The sequence below is a fragment of the Euprymna scolopes genome, chromosome 5 (assembly GCF_053919585.1).
Source record: "Euprymna scolopes isolate OS-2025 chromosome 5, ASM5391958v1, whole genome shotgun sequence".
Taxonomy (NCBI): Eukaryota; Metazoa; Mollusca; class Cephalopoda; order Sepiida; family Sepiolidae; genus Euprymna; species Euprymna scolopes.
This window is the reverse complement of record NC_136486.1, coordinates 82,150,161-82,168,371: the sequence shown is the minus strand read 5'-3', so window position 1 is coordinate 82,168,371 and position 18,211 is coordinate 82,150,161. Positions and strand designations below refer to the sequence as shown.

Genomic DNA, 18,211 nt, shown 5'->3' with positions numbered 1-18,211 from the left:
TCCTAAAAAGCAAGGCAAAATAACTTCCTAAAAAGCAGGGCCAAATAACTTCCTAAAAAGCAAGGCCAAATATCTTCCTAAAAAGCAAGGCCAAATAACTTCCTAAAAAGCAATGCCAAATAACTTCATAAAAAGCAAGGGCAAATATCTTCCTAAAAAGCAAGGGCAAATAATTTCCTTAACAGCAAGGTCAAATAACTTCCTAAAAAGAAAGGTAAAATAACTTCCTAAAAAGCAAGGCCAAATAACTTCCAAAATGCAAGGGCAAATAACTTCCTTAAAAGGAAGGGCAAATAACTTCCTAAAAAGCAAGGGCAAATAACTTCCTAAAAAGTAAGGCATATAACTTCCTAAAAAGCAAGGCCAAATAACTTCCTAAAAAGCAGGGCCAAATAACTTCCTAAAAAGCAAGGCCAAATAACTTCCTAAAAAGCAAGTCTAAATAACTTCCTAAACAGCAAGGCCAAATAACTTCCTAAAAAGCAGGGCCAAATAACTTCCTAAGAAGCAAGGCCCAATAATTTCCTAAAAAGCAAGGGCAAATATCTTCCTAAAAAGCAAGGGCAAATATCTTCCTAAAAAGCAAGGCCAAATAACTTCCAAAAAAGCAGGGCTAAATAACTTCCTAAAAAGCAAGTGCAAATAACTTCCTAAAAAGCAAGGCCAAATAACTTCCTAAACAGCAAGGCCAATAACTTCCTAAAAAGCAAGGCCAAATATCTTGCTAAAAAGCAAGGCCAAATAACTTCCTAAAAAGCAAGGCCGAATAACTTCCTAAAAAGCAAGGCCAAATAACTTCCTAAAAAGCAAGCCAAATAACTTCCTTAAAAGCAAGGCCAAATAACTTCCTAAAAAGCAAGGCCAAAAAATTTCCTAAAAAGCAAGGGCAAATATCTTCCTAAAAAGCAAGGGCAAATAATTTCCTAAAAAGCAAGGTCAAATAACTTCCTAAAAAGCAAGGGAAAATAACTTCCTAAAAAGCAAGGCCAAATAACTTCCTAAAAAGCAAGGCCAAATAACTTCCTTAAAAGGTAGGGCAAATAACTTCCTAAAAAGCAAGGGCAAATATCTTCCTAAAAAGCAAGGGAAAATAACTTCCTAAAAAGCAAGGCCAAATAACTTCCTAAAAAGCAAGGCCAAATAACTTCCTAAAAAGCAAGGGCAAATAACTTCCTAAAAAGCAAGGCCACATAACTTCCTAAAAAGCAGGGCCAAATAACTTCCTAAAAAGCAAGGCCAAATAACCTCCTAAAAAGCAAGGCCAAATAACTTCATAAAAAGCAAGGCCAAATAACTTCCTAAAAAGCAAGGCCAAATAACCTCCTAAGAAGCAAGGCCAAATAATTTCCTAAAAAGCAAGGGCAAATATCTTCCTAAAAAGCAAGGGCAAATATCTTTCTAAAAAGCAAGGCCAAAGAACTTCCTAAAAAGCAGGGCCAAATAACTTCCTAAAAGCAAGGCCAAATAACTTCCTAAAAAGCAAGGCAAAATAACTTCCTAAAAAGCAAGGCTAAATAACTTCCTAAACAGCAAGGCCAAATAACTTCCTAAAAAGCAAGGCCAAATATCTTCCTAAAAAGCAAGGCCAAATAACTTCCTAAAAAGTAAGGCCAAATATCTTCCTAAAAAGCAAGGGCAAATATCTTCCGAAAAAGCAAGGGCAAATAATTTCTTAAAAAGCAAGGCCAAATAACTTCCTAAAAAGAAAGGCCAAATAACTTCCTAAAAAGCAAGGCCAAATAACTTCCTAAAAAGCAAGGCCAAATAATTTCCTAAAAAGCAAGGCCACATAACTTCCCAAAAAGCAAGGGCAAATAATTTTTAAAAAGCAAGGGAAAATAACTTCATAAAAAGCAAGGCCAAATAACTTCCTAAAAAGCAAGGCCAAATATCTTCCTAAAAAGCAAGGCCAAATAACTTCCTAAAAAGCAATGCCAAATATCTTCCTAAAAAGCAAGGCCGAATAACTTCCTAAAAAGCAATGCCAAATAACTTCCTAAAAAGCAGGGCCAAATAACTTCCTAAAAAGCAAGGCCAAATAACTTCCTAAAAAGCAAGGCTAAATAACTTCTTAAACAGCAAGGCCAAATAACTTCCTAAAAGCAAGGCCAAATAACTTCCTAAGAAGCAAGGCCAAATAATTTCCTAAAAAGCAAGGGCAAATATCTTCCTAAAAAGCAAGGGCAAATATCTTCCAAAAAAGCAAGGCCAAATAACTTCCAAAAAAGCAGGGCTAAATAACTTCCTAAAAAGCAAGTGCAAATAACTTCCTAAAAAGCAAGGCCAAATAACTTCCTAAGAAGCAAGGCCAAATAATTTCTTAAAAGCAAGGGCAAATATCTTCCTAAAAAGCAAGGGCAAATATCTTTCTAAAAAGCAAGGCCAAATAACTTCCTAAAAAGCAGGGCCAAATAACTTCCTAAAAGCAAGGCCAAATAACTTCTTAAAAAGCAAGGCCAAATAACTTCCTAAAAAGCAAGGCAAAATAACTTCCTAAAAAGCAAGGCCAAATAACTTCCTAAACAGCAAGGCCAAATAACTTCCTAAAAAGCAAGGCCAAATATCTTCCTAAAAAGCAAGGCCAAATAACTTCCTAAAAAGTAAGGCCAAATATCTTCCTAAAAAGCAAGGGCAAATATCTTCCTAAAAAGCAAGAGCAAATAATTTCTTAAAAAGCAAGTCCAAATAACTTCCTAAAAAGCAGGGCCAAATAACTTCCTAAAAAGCAAGGCCAAATAACTTCCTAAAAAGCAAGGCCAAATAATTTCCTAAAAAGCAAGGCCACATAACTTCCCAAAAAGCAAGGGCAAATAATTTTTAAAAAGCAAGGGAAAATAACTTCCTAAAAAGCAATGCCAAATAACTTCCTAAAAAGCAATGCCAAATAAATTCCTAAAAAGCAAGGCCAAATAACTTCCTAAAAAGCAAGGGCAAATAACTTTCTAAAAAGCAAGGCCAAATAACTTCCTAAAAAGCTAGGCCAAATAACTTCCTAAAAAGCAAGGCAAAATAACTTCCTAAAAAGCAAGGGAAAATAACTTCCTAAAAAGCAAGTCAAAATAACTTCCTAAAAAGAAAGGGCAAGTAACTTCCTAAAAAGCAAGGGCAAGTAACTTCCTAAAAAACGAGGGCAAGTAACGTTCTAAAAAGCAAGGCCAAATAACTTCCTAAAAAGCAAGGCCAAATAACTTCCTAAAAAGCAAGGCCAAAAACTTCCTAAAAAGCAAGGCCTAATAACTTCCTAAAAAGCAAGGGCAAGTAACTTCCTATTAGCAAGGCCAAATAACTTCCTAAAAAGCAAGGCCAAATAACTGCCTAAAAAGCAAGGCCAAATGACGTCCTAAAAAGCAAGGCTAAATAACTTCCTAAAAAGCAAGGCCAAATAACTTCCTAAAAAGCAAGGCTAAATAACTTCCTAAAAAGCAAGGGCAAATAACTTCCTAAAAAGCAAGGCCAAATAACTTCCTAAAAAGCAAGGGCAAATAACTTCATAAAAAGCAAGGGCAAATAAGAGCCAGATTTATAGGGGGCAAGCTGAGGGGATTGGCCAGTAAAATGTTTGTTCACATAATATTTAAATTATTAAATTAAACTGCATGTTGGTAGGTGGGGGGAACAGGGAGCTGGGTGATTCTTAAGATAAGCAACCAAAGGAAAGGATCCCAAAAGTGTTCCGGCATCTGGGACGCTATACACCTTTACGATGAAGGAGTGGAATTTTCCGCTAGTCAGCTTGGTCAATGTTGAGTGCAATAAGTTCATCAGAGCACATTTTTTAAAGCAAGCACAGGAATGCAACACTACCGATGCGACAAGGGAAGCCCTCACTTCAACTATGGGCAAAACATCAACTTTTGTTCAATTAATCGTATACAACAGATGAATTACTTTTTGTCACTAAATTAACTAACAGGCTTTTAATTGTCATAAACCAAACAAAATAAAAAAAAAACATCTTATACACCGCGAAATGTTATTTATTCTTTCATAAAACATAAAAATAAAATGTCAAATATTAAAAATTGTTTTGTTACTTTTCGGCATTTTCTGTGAGCACAAGGCAATTCCTGGTCCGGAAATCCGTCCAAATCTTGATCCTTTGAACAATAATAACCATCGCCACCATAACCAACGGAACACTGAAATAGAACAGCAAGGAACAAAATAAACTTCTTATTCAAATTAGTACACATTGCATTGCAGTTTTTTTAAGCCTTCAAGAACGAATATCATTTAAAAAAAGTGCAATACAATCTTGCATTATTTAAATTGCACGCAGTGAAAACATTTGTATTTGCAATTGATCATCTTTTTTGCTCTCGTATTTTGTGCTAGAAACCACATAGTTCTGAATGGTTCTTTTTATTCGACGCCTCTTAAATTAACCGAAAGAAGAAAGCTCAGTGACAATCCTTGATGCATTAAATAGTGCCAACAGTGAAAGATCTGAAGAATCTTAGTCTAGTTTTGGCTGACTAACACCTTATACTCAAATCCTGCCTACTGGCATATTTTCTCTTGAACACAATTTGTCTCTGTAAGGTGAAGAGAATTTTTAATATCACTTCACTAACTCTCATCATATTATTCATTTTGTATTAGCATCATTTAAAAATAATATTCTGGAATCCGCATTAAATTTATAATTTGATAATCTAAAATTATAAAAATTAAAAAGAAATAAAAAAAGGTAATATGAAGTTCACATTGCACATATTCATATGAAAGAACCATTTTGAATATTGATCAAGCCTCGGTGTCTCTTGCTTAAAGATTTATTCTACTTGCGACATACCACATATTTAAAATGTTAGAATGCAATTAACTCTCTTTGAGATATATATATATATATATATATATATATATATATATATATATATTCACGACCAATGCAAGGGAGCACTTTAAGCGCAGTTTCCTACACATTCAAAATAAGACTCCCTTGTTCTGGCACGACTTTCAAAGTGCACAAACGATTATCCGCTGCTCTGCTTTTTATCGCGCCTTTTATTTTTCTGATCGAATCACTAAACTCTCATGCTATGGTAAATTAATTATGCGAAATGTTCGTAAATTATTCGTTGATTGATACGTCGTTCCCATCGAAATACTATGTCAGTTAACTTTATATAATCAGTGCGTTGTTCACATTGTTTCTTTTTCTTGGATGTGAAATGCGTATGTTGTTTTATGATGGCAACAATTATATTCTTTTTAATATTTCTTCGTAATTTATGTCCGTCCACGACACACTGCGAATAATTTAAATATTTTTATATCAAACTATTTCCATTTACAGTTTTCTTTCGACAAATGTGTGCATTATCATCGATAATGTTTATGATATAATTTGCTAAACAGAAATAATAATAAAAAATAGTAAAATAAAATATAATATTATAAAAATAATATGATAACAAATACAAATAAGAATAATTGTAATAATAATAAAAATAAAAAATATAAATATGATCAGGAATAAAAGTCAAAATAAAAAAATAAGATAAAAATCAAGATAAAATATTAAGAAGTGAATAATAAAATATTAAAATGTTTAAATAATAATAATAATAATAATAATAATAATAATAATAATAATAATAATAATAATAATAATTGATAAAAATTAAAAATAACGAAAATAAAACAAAGTAAAAATATACAGTAATAAGTATGGAAGCAGAATAGTTGTGAGAATATACAAAATAAGTAATAAAGATAAAAACACATATGCACTCGTAAAAATGAGTGTGAAGGCATGAGAATATTATATATATATATATATACAGAGAGAGAGAGAAAGAGAGAGAGAGAGAGACATTAAACACAAAATATATCCAATAAAAGCACAGTTGTATTAGAGTAAAAAATAAGTTCAAAGAAATTATGATAGTAATAATAGAATAAAAATACAAATGATAATTAATTGGGTGTTAAGATTGATAGAGCTCATGCAAAGGGGGAAATTACAAAGAGGGAAATTTATAATTAACAATAAAAGATAGAAGAAAGTATATAAAATTAAAGGTTAAACATTGAAGGTCGGTTAGAGACCAAGTTGTAGGTATAGGCTATACACAATCGTCATAAGTATAATCGTCAGGTATGCATCCAATTCAATTCGACTCATAGTATGTAAATAAAAACGGATAATGAAAGGGTTACGAAAATCAAATTTGGTTGGGGGAATAAATATGAGTCTAGCAGTAAGTGGTAAGGCAGATATGCAGGGGTAAAAGGAGACGGTATAATAAAGACATTCGTGATCAACTGTAAAAACAAAATTTGTCTCTCTTAATAGTTCGCAGTAATGTAAAATAAATTAATGATTATAACCAAAACAGCCTTAATAGGAAAGCGTGAAATTACTGAGAATGTGGGATTTGTAGTTCCCGCAATTAATTGAGATTTCAGTATTTTTATTTAGGAGCGTGTCCCTATCCTTAAACTTAGTAATAAACAGTTTTTCACTTAAACATAAGTAACAAGGTGAGTTCAGAAATTTGCACGTGCTTATTTTCTTAAAGATATCCCATTTTACAATTGGTGTCAGGTTTTACTCAATTCTTATAATATGTTGCTAAGGATGTTTTATTTTTATAATTGGGATTAATAAAATAACATTTATAACCGTAGAATCTCTCCCTGTACTCATACAAATATAATATTTATTTATATTTGGGGTTTCCTTAGTGGTAATTGTTGCTTTCTTCATTGCGGATATGATTAAACAATTGCATCTTAAGGAGAATTCTGATTTATTTAAACAATTACAAGATGTATGGGTTCATTTATGTTGGCTTCCTTTTTGTCATTTAATATTTTCTTATTATGTTTTTAAATAATTTTTTCTAGATTGCCACTACAGCTATAACTTAATTTGACAGTATTTCTGTTGAAAATTTTGTGAAGGATATTACTCGGTGGAAAATGTAAGTTGATAAGGTGAAGAGATGTTTTTCTTAGGTTTGTTTTAATCATTAAGTAAAAGGGATGGTTAAACCAAATGATCTACCTTAATTTCGGATCGCATTTATAACCCGTCTCCAATCCAATCTTTTCTTTCTCTTCTTGCATATGTTTTTTGGTTGTCTTTATCTACCTTCTCCTCCACTTTCTGAAAGCATATAATTCCCTTTCATCTTTTGTCTAATACTTTTCTAGTACCTCCTTTTCCCCACTGAAAATATTTACTGCACTTGCCGTCTTTTTTCTTTTTCTTTCCTTTTTCTTTATTTTTTCTCCTGCCTTTTTTTAATGTTTGCAGTATATATGTCATATATACCTATGTCCCCCTCTCTTTAATTTTATATTTTATTTTAAGTAAATGGAACTATTTCTTTTTTATTCATTTGAGGACTTTTTTCTTCTGTGGAAAGCAACCATTTATTAAGTTGCCTGGAGAGGACTTCTGGTTTTAACTGACTATTTGTCTGAAACATGTCGTGACCATGTGAATTATTAGTTTATATTTATAAAAATATATCTTGTTCTTCTTTTATTGAACACTCTTAATAACCTCGTTACATTCATTAGTTATTATTCTGGAATACCTTTATATATACCTTGGGTATATATATATATATATATATATATATATATATATATATATATATATATATATAGGGTGAACCAAAAGTAGGTGGACAGCGTTGTCTTATAGTTGTAAGTATACGTGATCTCTAAATAAATGTTAAGATCACGAACATGTACAAGTATATGTAATGAGACAACGCTGTCTGCTTACTTTTGTCATCCTGTATGTATGTATATATATATATATATATATATATATATATATATATATATATATATATATATATATGATAGTTAAGCTGGATGAAATCCGACGATATGAAAAATAGACTGGAGCTGCTCCCCCCCATCATTATATATAGGCCCAAATCTTCCAACCTTCTCGTCAATGACGACTCCTCTTGAAAAAGCCCGCATAAATCGGGCGAAACGTTGAGCGTTCCGGTCTTTCCAGCTCCAATCTGTTTTTCATATTAATATATATATATATATATATATATATATATATATATATATATATATATATATATATATATCAACAAAATTCCATTTCGTAGGAAATTGAAGACTTTAATTACAAAACATTTAGCAACGAAGATTACAGAAAAAAGCATAACTAAAACTTATTGCAATTTCAATGTTTTATTTTTCATGCATCTCGTGTTAAAAATGTCGGAATTAAAGTTAATCAAAATGAGACGCTTGTGCGACACCAGATGTTAATATCTTTGATTATTTTATAAATATAAAGATAAGTAATGGAGTTGAAAAACATGCATCTTTTTTCAATAATCTATAGTCAAACATGTTTTATTATGAAAATGTGTTTTGTGAAAATTTTGCAAATGGAAATGAAGAATATAATGCATTTTTTTTTATCAGAAATATTTTTTGTTACTTACTTGACATTCGTGTGTGCTAGATTCTTGTCGGTGAATACATCGAGCATTTTCGTGACACTCTCCTCCAATTAAACACGTATTAATTTGACTTTTACAACCAACTGTTTGGTTGCCAATGTAACCATGTTCACAATCACTGCACCTGAAGGATCCCTGAAGAAATTTATAAATGAGAAATTAGAAGAACACTTTATAACAAATATGAAATGATATTAAATTAAATCTAACTTGATATTCAAAGTTTGACTTGCACTTCCTCTAATTGGTAACAAACAAAATATTAGGAAAAAATTAAAAATCTATACCGTAAATTGCTCTTCGATTGTGGAAAAAAATTGATTATATTTGACTCTAAAAATGAATAATGAAGTTTATTTTATTAATAAATAGTAAAGTTAAATATATATATATATATATATATATATATATATATATATATATATATATATATATATATATATATATATACTGCGTGTCAAATTATTAACGAGATGACAATTTTTTTACCAGTTTCAGAAACTTACCGGTAGTTTCGTATCAAAAGCTTCGGAAACGTTGGCAATGATGAGCTGCATGCACTGTGAAATTTTCGTACTGTTCCGTGCAATCTAAACAACTTGCCATCGTAATTGCTGAATCCACGATAATTGAGGTGTGTCAAATTATTAACAAGGCAGTTTGTTTCGTCAATAAAATGGGTTGTAAAGGTGGTTTGAGTAGTTGTAAAAAGAGTACTATTACAGAACAGCTAGCAAAAGGTAAAACTACCCTCGAAATATCGAAAATGATAGGAAGGTAACATCAAATTGTGAAGAACTTTGTCAAGGACCCTACAAAGGTACGTAAGAGAGCTGATAAAGGTAAATCTAGAGTTGTTTCACGCCGTTCTCTACTCCAAATTTAACGTGAAGTTGATAAAAACCCTGGGCAGACAAACCGAGAAGTTTTTGACCAAGTCAGATTGAAGAATGTCTCAAAAAGTACTCGATGTCGTCTTCTGAAAGAAGTGACAAAGTCTGTTTAGCCTGTGACAAAGCCTCCATTAAAGCAATATCACATACAAAACCGATTGAAATGGGCAGAAGACAACATGTAAACGGATTTTTCCAAAGTTTTCTTCACGGATGAAGTGCGTGTCACTCTTGATGGCCCAGATCGCTGGAGCAAGGGATGGATCCTAGATGGACGACATCGTCATCAGCGTTTAAGGTGCCAACAAGGTGGTGGTGGGATAATGATTTGGGCTGGGATTTAGTTGGCTAATGGAGAGTTCCAGAAGGTGTAAAAATGACAAATGCTTACATAGCTTTTTCTGAAGGAGAATTTGAACCATGAAGAAGCAAAAGTTGACGTTGAGAAGAACCATTATTTTTATGCGGGATAATGCTCCCTTGCATGACGCAAACAAAAGCAACAACTGGATACTCCGGACCACGGAAGAAGGCGTGCAAGCAGACCCCACAATTTTAATGAATCATCATTATGTCAGATCAAACATACCCATGTCTCGATACATCTTCTATCATTATATGTGATCAGTTTTCTATAATAGTCAACCATATAGGAACCTATTCGTGACCAGATACACACACAGACGTTCAGCTTTATATATATATATATATATATATATATATATATATATATATATATATATATATATATATATTCGAATCTCTCGACTGGTAGAAATTGTACCTTCCTACACTGATTGCGAAAGCATAAAGTACTAGTGTCAGTAGGTATATTAAAAAATAATTAGTATTTATAATTATTAAGCCACTTTAAAAAGTATTAAAATTGAGTACTCGCTGGGAAATAAAAACTTAAGAGCAGTCAACTAGCGTTTAAACAACATTCATGATTTCCCTCATTTTAACCCTCTCGTCTGTTTACTGTTTTTGTCCGCATTTGGCGTTTATGGATTGTTAAATTCCCTTAATTCTCGTGGCAATTGTTAAGCGACCGGAGATAATGACTTAGCAAATGAAGTCAATGATAGCTTTGTAGCTCGGTTCGAATCTCCCGCCTGGTAGGAATTGTCACATTCTACATTGATGATTACGTAAGCATGAAGCACTAATTTCTATATGTACAAAAATAACTATATATATATATATATATATATATATATATATATATATATATATATATATATATATATATATATATATATATATGTATATGTATATATATATATATATATATATATGTATATATATATATAACCTCTTTTCTTACAGAATGGGTTTTCAGGATCACGTAACTACGGGCCGTTCAACCATTAGTTGTTTAAGTTACGTGGTCATAGATATTAAAAGTTTTACTTTCAAGTCAATTTCCTCTGATTGGTTGAATAAAATAATGATTTCTGATATAGCAACGTGCGTGCATGTGTATTTTCGTGTGTTGCACAGACGTTGTCTGATAACAATTAACGAATGAGTTTGAATCTGAAACAAATGTTCAATCTCGTTATAAACTATTTACTGCTTTCTATACTCGATCGTGGCGGGAGGCAACATGCTCGCCACAATCCTCCTCCCTATTTTCCTCTTTTGGCTTTAATCACTGAGGAGACAACATTTCTTTGTCTGCTGTTTATATTTTGTCCAGACTAGTTCATGGACGTGCAGGCGTCTCGTCATTACCAGAAAAGCTCCGTCGAGATGCCGTTCAGATAGAATACTATTAATTAGTGAATCTTAAGATTTTATTATTTACTTTTATAGTGAATAAATTATTTTATTAACATGAGATTTTCGAGTAAGTTTTTGTTACATTCAGCTATAATTTTATTTTGTTAATTATATTTTTAGAAACATTTGATGTTTTAATCATATATCTTCTTTTAATTATATCAAGCATTCAAGCACTTGTATACAATTTTATTTTTAAATGAAATTTTAAAATATAAAAAATTACAATAACTTCTTTTCGTTTAAATATAAAAATAGATAACAATTTTTCATAAATGCTTCTATATAAAACACATATATTTATCCTTTATTCCAAATTATTTAATTTTGCCTTTTAAAAAACGATGTAAACGAGTTATTAATTCTTCTAAGTCTCGTATTTTTTTTTATTTCGTTGAGTTCATTTTATCGCGAAAATGGTTTCGTGATTTAAAAAAAACGGCATTTTTCAGTGGGAAAGACACTCAGATGAAACATCTATTTTATAATTTTTAACTTGAAACGAAAAAAAAAAAATCACCAAATCTGATGCTTAGGTGAATGCAAGTAAAAAGAGCTCAAATAATGTCGCATTTCGGCAAACTAATCGAAACCTTACCGGAGTATTGATGCATCTTGAATGGGGAACGCAACCGCCATTGTTGATTTGGCATTCATCGATGTCACGACAAACCTGAAAACGGACCAATAATCATTTAATCAATATCTAAATCAATCTTTCAGGAATGATGTTTGATTCTAACTTGTAAATTTGATTAAAAAATATTCATCTTTCAAATCCTTTAAACATTATAAAATCAAAGTGTATCCTGGTGATGTTAAAAAATATTTCACATTCTCATGGAAAAGTTTCATTGAAAAAGAGACCAACCTTTTATATCTATAGAGATATAATTTCGATGATGCAATTTTAAGTTAAAATAATATAGCATATTACACGTCAGAAAATCAAACCCTTTACACATTCTGGGAAAGTATCTAGATATATGTAATGTCTATATATAGCTTTATAGCTATGAGGTGCTATATTTAACAGACAATTTAATTTTATTTAACAGACAATTTAATGAGATGCTATATTTAACAGACAATTTAATGAGGTTCTATATTTAACAGACAATTTAATGAGGTGCTAAATTTAACAGACAATTTAATTCTAAACGGTACTCCTGTAATTTTCAATAAGAAACTATACATTTGATTTTCATGTGTAAAATTCCAATCAACACGTTTATCATTCCAATTTTCTCTGGTATTTCTCATAAGTTGGCTGAATCACTTTTCATCAATTCATGTTAGCTAAATATCAAAGATAAAAGGGGTTCTAGTTAGTCAAAAGGACGAAAATGTTTAATACTAGATGTTTTTTTTATATTCGCGTAGAACGGAATGTGGTATAACATTGCTGAATGAAAGAAAAGGAGTAAACTATTTTGAATCAATAAAAATTGAAATATATTCCACATTTACCTGTCTCGTCTGTTGAGCTGATGCAATTCCAACCTGGCTGATTGGAGGACTCGTGTACCCAGGTGGGCAAGGTGTACAAGTAAATCCTGGTGACAAATTTGTGCAAATTGCTTTTCGGTCGCACGGACGAGTGAATTGGCACTGAAAAATGGAAGGACGTTTATCAGATGGACGTTTGAGTTCAAACCGCGTCGAAATAGACTTCTTTTACAAGGAATTCTAGCAATTTTACCTTAACAGCCGATAAATGGTTACACATATTACAAAAAATCTTAGCATTAAAGGATGCAAGTAATTGTTATGTTTATCTTTATAAAGAAGTTATTCAAGATTTGAGATCTAGTATGGATTTATTTGGATTTTTAGTAAGAATGAAAGTAAGGACTATATGTAAATTCGACAAAGCAATTAGGCTTACAGCTGAAAGGACTGAGTTTAGCATGACACCATATTTGCAATGATACGACTTTCCTAACCTTAACAACACAATAATTCTAAAATAGATTTAGAATAACATTGTTTTCTATAGAAAGCAACCGTAAAGCAATTTACATTTATTTATTACAAACATCATATTTTTTTCTTGTCTCTTAATTGTGATGAAATGAATTGCATCATAACGCGAATAACACGAATAATGATAAGTATGGCTAATGAAGAGAAATATTGAATAAGATGCAATTAAGAATAAATGTTTTTCATTTAACAAAACCAAATGAGTACTTATAGAGCATTACCAACAAGAATGCGATTTATTGATGCAATTCTAAAATATATCAAGTTCTGTTTATCAAAACTTTGCTGATTTAAATCCGCTTCTGTTCTGATTTTGACATGTACAAAATTATTTGTTCCAACATCGTAATTATATAACCGTGGTTTAATACGTCATTTACTCACTAATAGTTCTATTGCAGTTTTTAAATATTTAATTTTGAGCTTCATCTTTGTTTTGGAAATTGACTCCTATATGAACCTATCTGAACTATATTATCTCGATTCGAATGGTAAAACTTGAAGACATTTGATTTTTAATTGTAATACTAATGTCCCTGTAAGACAAGGTACATCTAAAAATATGTGTTTTATTTACATTATAGAAAGCACAGCGTTTTGGTTAGGCTAAATCAGTTTCTTTCAGTTGCTGAATAATTTTATAACTTCATTTATGTTCCAATTTACAACAAGTTTTACGATAAACTTCGTCAAATGACATCGATATTATATTAAGTTTGAAAATGATATTTGTCCCAAAAATATTGAAATGTGATTCTAAGTTGACATTACTTCATCGACATCTTCACAATAAGTGCCATTTCCTGTGTAACCAGTTGGACAAGAACCACAACGATAACCGGATGGTGCATCCGTACAGGTGACACCTGGGAAACATGGAGCAGAGTCGCAGGTCTTTCGTGCGGGATGGCAACCGTGCAATGTTCCATCTCCAACCAAGGGCGATGGACAAAGGCCACATACAAATCCGCTTCTCGTGTCAGTGCATTGGACACCTAAAACAGACAAATATTTATTTTTAACAATTAAATGTTTGATGTTTTGTAAAATGTTACTCTTTTAATCATTCTACAATAATTACAGATAAGGAATTTTCATTTCTTGCAGATAATATAAATATAAAACAGCTTTACAGATTATCGAAAATTATAATGCGCTGAAGAAATTGTAGCGGCAGTAAATGTTGATTATGCATATCGATTATTGGCAGTTTCTTTCAATCAACTAAAGTACAATAAATATTCAGTCCATATATCTTGCGTGTACTATAAAAAAAACCCTCAAAACATACAGCTTTCTTTCTTGGTCTTTTCTTTCTTCCAGGTACAACAGTCGTGCACACAACATAATCCTGTGTGCTCCCCACTCTTGTCCGAACGACTCTTAGTAAGTAGTGTATACATGACGAGAGACTTTCACAAGCTATTGTATATACAGTACACATTGTTTTCCTAACAAAATAGAGACACGCTAATATACAAATACATATCTTCATGCGCATTCTATTTGAACATACGTAAATGCAGGCGATGCCAGCCGAAACAAACACGTGTACCTAACTTCCTCTTACAATCAAACACATTTTTTTTTATCAAAACTTTATTGGAGTCTTTAAACTCTCAATATTTACTTCACTTTATTTTCGTTGCGAAAAAGTTGTGTCTAATAGAAACATATCGGATATATAATTTAAGAGGTTTATAGATGTCACGAAAACAATGCGAAAACGCTACTTAACATTAGGAGTACAACTGGAACCTCGAAAACAGATACCGTCGTCCTCCATCTTTCTAAGTATTCCACCCTGCGTAAGCATTCGGAGGTGATTATCTCTTTTTTTGAAAGAGCAACACAATCTTCTTCATTTAAATTTTTTTTAAAAGAGGGCACACCAAGTGTTGCATTCTTTCAATCTGGTCTATGTTTCCACCCTTACGCCAACAGTTGCAATGAATTTTTACTGTCAATGGATTTATCCATTCCAAATTATCAGGGGCTTAACAAGTCATTTCCACGGTATTTTTCTTCGGTGGCACACAAATGGCAGACGTCGTGGCCGGCGGGAAGCAAAAAGAAAATAATAATCCGGTTCCACTCAATAATAGGTCGAAGGAAGAAGAAAGAAATACACCAACAACTTTAACAATAAAAATAACAAATATAACGATAATATAGTTAAAAAAAAAGGATAAGCGTGTTATGAACAATCGAACAAAAGCAGTCGTACACACATCACACGAGTCGGTACCTCTCGGTCTATTTATACAGTTCAAACGATTTCATATCTTATGCATGGGCGAGCCCTCATAACATTAATTTTTTTTTATTTTTTCGAAAATAAAATACAGTCACTTTTGAACCAGTTTTATGAACCCCGCCGCAATTTCTTTGAGAATTGAAAAAGAAAAATCATCCTTCGTAATAGTCAGTACTATGACTATTCTACTTTATTTTGTTACGTTTACACGTTACTTCACGTTACTTCAGGTTACTTCACGTTACTTTTAGCGACACAACCTCTTATTTACGACAAAATACACCTATGCCTAACGTGATCAGGGATGTTCTCTCCTAATGTGTTATTAATCGGAAAAGCAAGTGTTCCTTCTTTAACTCACAAATATTTTACTTTCTCTGAAACGTCCAACATTTAAACTATTTAATCTTGCTGCTTTATTCTTAAAATATAAACATATAACTGGGAGTAACCTAGATAGATATAATGGTGTCTAGTCGTTTGAAATTCTTTTAAACAAGCTTTTTCCAAGATCCCCCATTACACAAAAACCGGAGATGAGAAATTTCTCATTGTGGTAGCCTGTGAAAGTGGGGCACCTTACCACAGGGTGGTTCCAGCCCAAGTAAATCCTAAAAACAAAGTATTAGAACACCTGGACCCCAAAGGCGGGAAGAATAAGAGAGGCTTCATTTATCCCCACAGAAAACTCTTAAAAAAAGACAACAACTCCTGACGAATATATAATAATGCAATTCGTCAAAAGAATATCACCAGAAAGAACTTAATAGGTGTCTCTCCATCCCAATCTCTCTCCCTAGTCCTATGCTCAAATCTTCAATAAGGAAAAAATATTAATATTATTATTAATATTAGGACTAGTAAAGCCCTGACTGTGGTAGAACAAATTTAAAGAGCTCTTGAAGCTGAAAGAAAAATTAGATGACGAGAAAAAAAAAACACACACAGTTTCCAGATCATTTTAAAACTAAACTTGTTTCCTCTCCTCCAAAGAAAAATGCTCCCTGACAAAAATGGTACCGCCCCTGTTAGATTTTTTATTCCAAGTAGGGAGATTCTCAAATAATTTCAATTGGGTCCCCAAGTACACTAAAAGCTAAGTCATCTAAACCTAACCCTTGCAACGCTCCCAAAATGCCTTTATCCCCAATGAAAACTGAAATGCTGTTCCCTTCATCACCTATTTCGCCCGCCACTACAACGAACAAGCAAAGAGAAAGAAGCCCATTGGATGAGAAAAAAAGACAGAAAAAGTAGCCCCTTTTTAATAAAGTGAAGGATTATACAAGATCACATCAGACCAAGAAGCAATGATGAAGAGTCTTACGAAAAGAAATTATAGAGGCGTCTACTCTTTTAAATACGTACATAAAAAGATATCACAAATCCTAAACACTTTAGATCTGCTGGAAGACTTTTTTTTTTTTATTGTTGTGAGAAATAGAGAGAATGGTAAAAGTTTTATAGAATATGTTGGAAGAGGCAATATATATTTCCACCTGCAGCTTTTTTTAATGATACAGATTTAGTAAAAATTAAAAAAAAAAACACTTTATGGTTGGTGGACTCCTATTAAGGTGCATGCAACATTATATAGGGCTATCAAACTGACCTTCCCTCTAAAGATCGGCTGTCTCTCTCCAAACGAGCTCATCATCACAGAGATGACTCATGGTTCATTGGAGATAGCTGTCGGTATCTTGACACCGTCAATATTCGTTCTGAGTTATCACAATGGCCTTTGGATTAGCTAGTTAAAAGTTCAAAGGTTGAGAGACGCCGCTCGTAAACTTCGAGTTGCACACGACCTTCAACGCCTCGGTGGGGATATATACTGTTTACAGGATACCCATTTTATTCCAGGTGTGCTCCTTATAGATTTTCAACTCTATTCAATACATTTGAATACCCATTCATTTGTGGCATTGTGTAAGCAAACGCCTGTTTTACAAGTATTTCAATGGAATATACTCTGATGAATTCATTGCACTTGTGCCCCTTCGACATACAACAACCCGCTTAGCAACAAAATCACACCCTTTCACTCTTGAGGTCCTTAAATGTTAGAAAGTATTTTACTCTAACAGCTTCTTCCTTAGAACAGCTAGACTTTGGAATTCTCTTCCTGCTGCCTGCTTCCCAAACTGTACTGATATGCAGAAGTTCAAATGCAACGTAAACCAACATCTTAATCTTTCTTAAGCATGGTCCCAATTAGACCAAAATTTACGTGAATGAAGATATTTAATAAATTCGTGAAATTACAGTCGGATACTGGGTCGGACCTTTCAATTATAAATTTGCATACGTTGAAGAAACGCAACAAATCGATGTTGTAGAAAGCACTAAAGTCATCTTGTACGGTGATTAACAATAAGATTAATTTTATTGGAGAATTATATTTACCAGTAAATTTGAACGGTATATTAAAAAATTGAAGGCAAACGTTATAAAAAAATTCTGAAAATCTATTTAGTTTGAACCTGATGAACAGTTTTAAGCTTTAGAATTTTCAGCCAACATATTTGATCAGAAAATTTGTAAGCTGAAGAAAGTCAAAGAAACAAAAATGTGCCACACGAAACCCCTTTAAAGTTAAGCTGTTTATAAAAACAACCATAAGCAAATCAAGGAATACATTAAAAAGAATAAAGCGTATATTCTCGTATATGTAACTCTCGCTCTAACTCTGTCTCTGTCTCTTTCTCCCTCTAAACACATTTAGAGAGAGAGAGAGAGAGAGAGAGAGAAGGAGAGAGGGATAGAGTGAGAAAGGGAGTGAGAAGTAAATACCTCTGTGCTGTTTAGTAATCGCTTTATTTAATGTAAAAGGC

At 32.3% G+C, this 18,211-nt stretch overlaps 1 protein-coding gene across 1 annotated transcript in view; it reads right to left on the bottom strand.

Moving 5' to 3' along the window:
• LOC145276891 (cartilage oligomeric matrix protein-like) overlaps positions 1-18,211 on the bottom strand; it is a 131,823-nt gene that overhangs the window by 27,247 nt on the left and 86,365 nt on the right. The window contains exons 8-12 of the mRNA XM_080128326.1: positions 13,892-14,115; positions 12,605-12,745; positions 11,733-11,807; positions 8,439-8,591; positions 4,035-4,139 (exon numbers count right to left, since the gene is read on the bottom strand). Coding sequence (XP_079984452.1) covers positions 4,035-4,139; positions 8,439-8,591; positions 11,733-11,807; positions 12,605-12,745; positions 13,892-14,115 — 698 coding nt within the window. The remainder of the gene's footprint in view (positions 1-4,034; positions 4,140-8,438; positions 8,592-11,732; positions 11,808-12,604; positions 12,746-13,891; positions 14,116-18,211) is intronic.